General features: G+C 43.6%; 1 protein-coding gene across 1 annotated transcript in view; it reads left to right on the forward strand.

Moving 5' to 3' along the window:
* The first annotated feature begins 222 nt into the window (after positions 1 to 222).
* Positions 223 to 7,719, forward strand: part of c17h4orf54 (chromosome 17 C4orf54 homolog) — a 22,501-nt gene continuing 15,004 nt past the window's right edge. The window contains exon 1 of the mRNA XM_050068019.1: positions 223 to 4,868. Coding sequence (XP_049923976.1) covers positions 223 to 4,848 — 4,626 coding nt within the window. The 3' untranslated portion in view covers positions 4,849 to 4,868. The remainder of the gene's footprint in view (positions 4,869 to 7,719) is intronic.

Consider the following 7,719-nt stretch of genomic DNA (forward strand, 5'->3'; position numbering starts at 1 on the left):
GACACTAGTAAGTAATGTCTCTGGTCCTTTTTAGATTCTCGGCTTTAGGCTTCATATCGCGGTGAAGAGGAATGTCTGGAGCGCTCCCCTGTCATCAGACTGTCTGTCCAACCGGACACGGAGCACCATCTCTGCCCGGAGGACTGAGGAATCCTGGGAGGCTCCGTCTCTCTGCCGTTTCTTTCAGACACCAGATGTAAACTTAAACCTGCCGGTTCAGCTATGAAGACAGGGCAAAGCTGTGTGGAGACACCGGCGCCTCTCCGGGAGGTCAAAGATTTGCTCCAGAAACTGGCGCGCGGAGAAGAGGATGTCCCGGAGAAGCAAGACGAAAGCAAATACGTTGATTTGGGGTTAGCGGACGTGAACACAGGCGGAGAAAAACTGGGGAAAGACTGTCACTTTGGTGAAAAAACCCAAATGTCTGTCCTTATTGAGAGCAGTGGTGCCGGAGCTCTGCGCGCAACGGAACCAAACCATGAGCTGGCGATTAAAACCAATGCTGAAACTGAGAAGAACAAGGAGTCTGGAGTTGGGAAATGTGCAGAAGATGTCAAAGAGGGTCCCTCTGATCCATCATTGTTGTCAGATCTCCCTTGTCTTAACGCAAAATCAGAGGATTGCCTCCAATCAGGGGACAAAGGAGAGCGCGCCATGACGCAGGCCGAGGTGTCCAAAGAAGAAGACAACAACAAAAACTCACCAAAAGATAAGGAATTACACGGTAGTGATAACTACCTGAGCGGGGAAAGTGAGTCGGATAACTGTGAGGATGATGATGATGTTAGTTTGGTGCTTTCCGACGACTGCCTCCCGTGCGTAACGGAGGACGAGTCCCATTACATTACCACGCACGAAATCCAGCTCTCAGAGCTCTCTGACCATGGGGAGGATTACGACCTCGGGGTGGGCTCCTCCACCAGCTGGGACATTGAGGATGACAACCAGGTGTACTCTTTTGTCGATTACGCTTCTTTTGACGGTGATGGAGCGGTGGGGCAGAGGGGGGGCGGCCAAGAGCCTTGCTCTCAGGGCGCAACAGCAGTCAGCACTCTGCTTGAAAGTGATCTGTGCGACGCGGCCAAGTTCACCAGCTCAGATGAGAGTGTGTCAAAGCCCCAGCAGCAGCAGTGCAGTGGCAACAGTGCGGGACAGATCCACCTGTCAATCAGAACCACTTCTCGAGCTATAAATGACCCTAGCAACATCCAAGAACAGGGAAATATCCTTTATCATGCCAGGCGCTCCGGAGACATGAGCCGTTATGTGTTTAGGGGTGTTGATGGAAAGGCAGAGACGTTGTGTGACAGGGCGAAGTGCTTCATAGCCGCGCCCGGACGCTTACACTTTGGCCGCAAATTGAGGGGAAAAGAGGTCACCGAGTATTCCAGCGGTGCGTCCAGCGCTGTCAGCGACCTGGACGACGCTGACAAGGAGGTGCGCAACTTGACAGCCAAAGCCTTCAAGAGCCTGGCTTATCCTTATTTTGATGCCATTAATTTCAGCACCTCCAGTGAGTCATCTGCATCAGAGCATGGGAAGGGGATAAACAGGTGGTCCACGTTTGTCGACCTGAAATATGGCAACATGAATATGTCACAGGGACTGGACCAAAGTGTCGTTTCCCATCAAAACTCAACGGCCTCATTTGAAATAGCCAAAAATATAGACAATAGAGGTTATAAGGGTATTGCACTGGCAAACATCAAACCGCCCACCAGCAAGATCTTCACTCTGAATGGCAACCCCCACAGCGCATCATCATCTACAAAGCAAATAGAACTGATGGGGAAATTCAGTCAGGGCCAGAGTGGAGTGATCCGACTCACAGAGACTCTGAATTTTCGTTGCAATGTCAAATCAGGAATGTCTGGGGGAGAAAGGCACACTAACTTTGCACAAAACGCTGCAGGATCACGTTCCACATATGAGGTTACTAACAGTTTGCCAAGCAGCCTGAGCAGAGGGGCCAGCAAGTTGCCCTCCAAAACCATGGATGACACACAGAAGAAAGCCATATTCGCCTCGAGTCTGATCAAAAATGTGATTTCTAAGAAGATGCAGTTCGAGCAGGAGCGCAAGATGGAAAGAGGGGAGATAAGTGAGCCGCCTTCCTCGTGCGCTGTGCACCAGGACAGCGACAGGGAGAGAAGCAGCAGGCAGCTGCAGAGACAGAGCTCCAAGTTTTCCGAGAGCAGCTCTGACTACGTTATTATGTGCGTGGATGAATTAGGGGACATCGTGGACAGCGGCTCATGTGATAGCAAGAGCAACTCTCGAAGACATGACACGACCGCTCCCGCACCAGGAACTAATTTGGAACCAGCGATTGAAGCTGGAATCGATACTAAAAAAGGCGCATTGGAAGCGTCTAAAAGCACGCTGCTTCGCAGCCAAAATAGCGCCTTCAGATGCTGGAAGGACGAGGAGCTAGAGTTTCAAAAGGATCATAAAAACGATAAAACTCGGGAGAAGTCGCTTTCAGCTAACGACAAAGAGGGTGACGGAGATCAGTACTCAGCGAGCAGCGGTAAACCGACTAAAATGTCACATTTGTTTGTGCCAAGTATCCAACTGCTGCCCAGTGACGGAGAAGTCGGACAGCAGCTGCAGAACAGGAATTATTCTCCAAATGGAGATGAAGGAGGGACACAACTGCGCTCTGACAACACGTTATACATCGCAGACTCCAGGAGCGTGGCCACATCTAAATCTCCGGAAATTAAAATTAACTTAAGGAGCGTCAGGGACAATAAAACTGAGCCTTTCGGCGTCTCCAAATTGCGCGCTCCTAATATAGGCTGTAACGCAGCCAGCCTCATCAGAACAGATGACTTCAAATGCCAGGCTCTGGCTGCAGCTCTGAAGGGTGAGTCGTCAGATAAAGTGCCGCATTTCATGGTCAGAGACATTCGAGATAATAAAGGAAAGCTGCAGACGCCCATACACCAAGTGAGAGACGTGCGTAAACTGGTTAAAAGTTCCTATCACTTTGTTTCTTTGGATAACAACGAAAATAAATCCAACTTTTTATCTGCTGACGGCCATTCAGAGCAAAAGAAGCAAATGTCCCATCGAAATCCTAATTCTGTGTCACCTATAGTGATCAAATGTCAGTCTGTGAATACAAACAGTAACGGAAAACAAGCTGGGAATCTTACTGAGTTATCTACCCTGGAGCCGTTTGACACGGACAGATCGTCGCCAGAGGGCGCTAAAAGTGCTCCAGTGCAAAGAGCAGCAGGGAAAGCACCCATAGGTAACTCAAATAATACCTCAGATGGAGCCAGTGGATTGAGAATTGAAAGTGGAACGGCTCCAAAGATACAGGAAAAAATATCAGATATCACAGATAAGAAAACTGAGTCAAAGATGACAAACCAGGGAGCTTTAGAAAAACTGCAGGCTGCTGTGAAAACCATGGAGCAGCTGTATTCATTTGAAAGGAATGAATGGAAAAGGAAGAATGAGCCCCAGCTCCTGACAGACAGCCATGTGCTTTCACTGATAGCCAGTGAGGAGCATATGGGACCTGAGGAGGAAGGAGCAAGAGGGTCTAACATGGACAAGATGGTCAGAAGAGACTCCTACCCCAACAATGACAAGACGCCACCAGCGGTAGCAGCGTCCCCTGGCACTGACTGCCTGCTGAGGCGAGAGGATAAAGACCCCCCTGTGGTCCTACAGACTCCTGCCAGCCGTGATGACAAGCTTGTTACAAGGTCAATGCCAGCCACCAGCACCACAGGGAACAAAAACATGTTCAGCCTCAGCTCAAGCCTCAAGGCCTCCACATCGGTAAAGACGCCCCAGCCAAACACCATCACACAAACACCTTTTAGCCCCAAAAGCTTCGTACCAAAGTCTCCAAAATTGCCTGTGTCCTTAAAAATCAGCCAGACGAAACTGAGTGGAAATGAAGGAGCTGAATTTAAGGAAGTAGAGAGGTCCACACAGGAGCTCCTGAGCGCCTCGGCTGACAATGAGAACTACCTAACCATTCCGGTCAAGTCTCACGCCAGCAGCAACAAACAAACCTCATCTGCTGATAAAACATCCATGTACACATTTACCACCCAGACACAACCAACCACTCCTTCAGGACACTTGGCATCCAGCACCAGGGGCTTGGAAGACCACAACCAGACCCCTAAACGCTCCAGCATTGTGATGGACACACGCTCACCAGAGGTCCCATCTGCCACCATCTATCACTCTTTGCCACTGGGCATGACTGCCAGTCAGCCTCAGGTGTACTGCTTCTCACCAGCAATCACCCCTGCTCCCACCCTGGACCCCTTCCAGGCAACCCAGAGGAAGATGCTCCTGGATCCCACTACTGGAAACTACTATCTAGTGGACACTCCTGTGCAGCCGGCCACCAAGCGCCTCTTTGACCCTGAAACAGGCCAGTATGTGGACGTGCCCATGCCGCAACCTCCTATGACCCCAGTGCCCATGCCCATCTCACCTCTGGCTCTCAGTCCAGGAGCATATGGACACACCTACATGATCTACCCAGGCTTCATGCCGACGCCTTCCGTGATTCCAGCCCGGACGCTGGTGCAGTCGCAGATATCAATGCAGTCAGAGGCGGAGAGCAGAGAAAAAGCCTTGTCGCAGCAGACAGAGGGCATGTACATGGAGAGTCCCTTCTACATGGCCACTGGAAAATCTCCCCAGGCGGCCTCTGGGGCTCAACAGCAGGCCGCTGGCAACAGGCTACCGCAGGGCTTCTCCAGCGTCAAGCAGCCGGTCATCAGCATCACCTCCCAGCAGGGGCCCCGCATCATAGCTCCGCCCTCGTTTGATGGGACCACCATGAGTTTCGTGGTGGAGCACAGATGAAGGGCAGCTTTACTGGACAGGTGAGTAGTTATGACTGATGACCTTGTGTATGTACAGTGTCAGGCTTCAGTGAATGAGGATGATGCATTATGTCATGTGAGTATATACTGACTTTATGAGTTGTTAGGGGTAGTTTAAAAAAGTGATTTTGGCGCTGTACAAAACCCTTTTAAGTTTGTTAGAATCATAGATAACTTTTTCTTACAATATAATCAAATGAAACAATATGAATTTCTATTACAGTACTAGTGACATTCTCCCACAAATCTAAATAGGATGCATGAGTGACCAAATCTCTGCATGTGTTCTTGTAATTATCTGCTTTCGATATCCAAGATGGCGACAGAACTAGTGTAATAACCATTACAATAGTACTACTGTTTCTCCTAACTCTAGAAGATGGTACTGTAACTGGAGATTTAAAGATCACTCTTGACCTTGAAAACATGAATTGAAAAGGATCCTTAACTTAAGTAAAAGTAGCAATACCTCATTGTAAAAAAAAGTACTGCATTCAAAAGTAGAGATGTTTTACTTATAATACTTGTGTATTGTCCTCAGAAATGTTGTCGAAATACTTAATGTAAGTACAGGACCTGAGGAAATATACTAAGTTACTTCCACCACCACTAGTAATGCTGCTAGTTTTTATGCTTTTGATATCACAGTATAGAACTGGTCATGTACTTTAAAGCTCCCATATTGTGAAGAGTCAGATTTCCATGTCTTTTTAGAAATAAAGCAGGTATATGTACTATATACTAAATACTGTGAAAGTATCAAAACTCTGTCCACAAAGAAATGCACGCAGTTTGTATTAAGAAACTGCCTTAAAATGAGCCGTAAGGATTTCTGTGAATTTGTGATGTCACAAGTATACTATGTAGATCGTTAGAAATATAACCATTGTAAAGAGGTCATTTTGTGTTTCATGTTGGAATGTTTTGCAGTGTATGTGAATGACATCAGCTGACTGGAAGCAAACATGGACCCAAGCTGTTGCTTAGCAATGTCATTTTAGTGACAGGGCCAAAAAGGTGAACATTTTGAACACTAAAGCATGTAAACATGTTCTAGTAGAAACCTAAAACACAAGTATGAACCTGAAAATGAGCATGATATGGGACCTTTAAAGGGAGACACTCCAGGTGAACAGGGCAAAATTTTGAACTAACTGAAATCACCACAAAACTCCCCCACTTGATTACTTACAGTAAGACAATTATTATTATTTTTTATATTACAAGTTTTCTGAAATTGAATGTTTAAATATGCAAACAAGGTATTATCTAATTAAATATTTGCTGATTTGTAGACATTTCCAGAACAAAAATCTGAATATTGGATAAAGTCAAATTCAATATTCTTTGTTGTCATATTAGAGTAAGAGTTTTTTAAAGAGGGAATTTTGGATATCTGTTTATATTACTCCATAAAATCAGAAAATAGCCATAAATAAACATTTTGTGCGACATTTTTAGGAATTAAATGTAATATAGATCGGGCTTCATGATATATGAACAAACCCCTTTGTATAAACCTTCAGAATATAGATGGGAATAAAACTGGAAAGTCTGAAGTATGTAAGTCTTACTGAAGTGGCTCAGAATATGAGAAACGAAAAACTTTTGGAAGAAAAACATTTTTGAGAAAACAGGCTTTAAAGATTTGTGTTGTAAAATTAATTTATACATTTATAGACAAAAACTAAGGCACTGCAGGTGAATAGGGTAAAACTTTTAACTAGCAGATATCACCATAAAACTTTCTCAGGGTGATTTCTTATATTAAGAAAAGTATTTTTCGTATAGTGAGTCATCTGAAATGTTCAGTTTAAATTTGTAATTGAGGTAGTGAATACTGAAAATGCGCTATTTGCAGAAATTTCCAGAAATTTCCAGAAGAGAAATCTGAACTAAAATAAACACCTAAATGAATATTTTGGACATTTTCTTTCCACTAGTCTGAAAGAGGACATGTTATGAACCTGTGTTTTCACCTGTTGTGTCTCACTTCAAAGCAAAAATAATTTGGTACAAGGTTTAGTAAGTGCTTTGCTGAAAAGTGACACATAAGGAAAAAGACACTGAAAAAGTCACACAAAGTAAAAAAAAGAAAGAAAAGTAAATTTAAAAAAAAAAGAAAGAAACTGACGCTCTTCGGAGGTTGAAAATAGAATTAGATCCCAAGAGTCTCAATGGTGTGCACACAGGGAGGATGATGAAGGGACTTTTTCTTTTGAAATCTTTATTTTATTGGGATATATTTGTGAAAACGAACTGTAATCCTGTGTGTGAGAGATGCCTCTTTTCTTAGTAAGTCTAAGCACACAACAGGAAATTAATATTACTACTGCTACTGCTATTGATATAAACTCTTCTACTACTTCTGGGTTACTGTTAGTGATGCTGCTGCTACCCCCTTGACTTTTATCAGTTTGGTCAGATTTGTTACTACATGTACTTATTTACAAGATTAATTTGTATTTCTGTTTGTAATACTGTCGTTTAAGTTAATCAGAGTTTTAAAAAAGCGGTGGAGACCCACATGTTCCAAACTAAATGAATAAGACACTCTGAAATAAATGACAATATGTACATTTTTCCCCCTACATTTCAGGTTTACATTAAAAGAGTTTATTCTAAATCATTTCACTTAATTTCAGCAGTTTTTATTTTAAAATATATGGAGACATAAAGTGTTCAAAATTAACTAAATTTTATAAACAAATAAGATATTATGAAATAAATAATCACATGAATAAATACAGAGAATATATATAATGTTATTTCACCGTTAAAGGAGTATATTTCTATATATATACATATATATATATATATATATATATATATATATATATATATATATATA

Source organism: Epinephelus moara, chromosome 17, assembly GCF_006386435.1.
Source record: "Epinephelus moara isolate mb chromosome 17, YSFRI_EMoa_1.0, whole genome shotgun sequence".
Classification (NCBI taxonomy): domain Eukaryota; kingdom Metazoa; phylum Chordata; class Actinopteri; order Perciformes; family Serranidae; genus Epinephelus; species Epinephelus moara.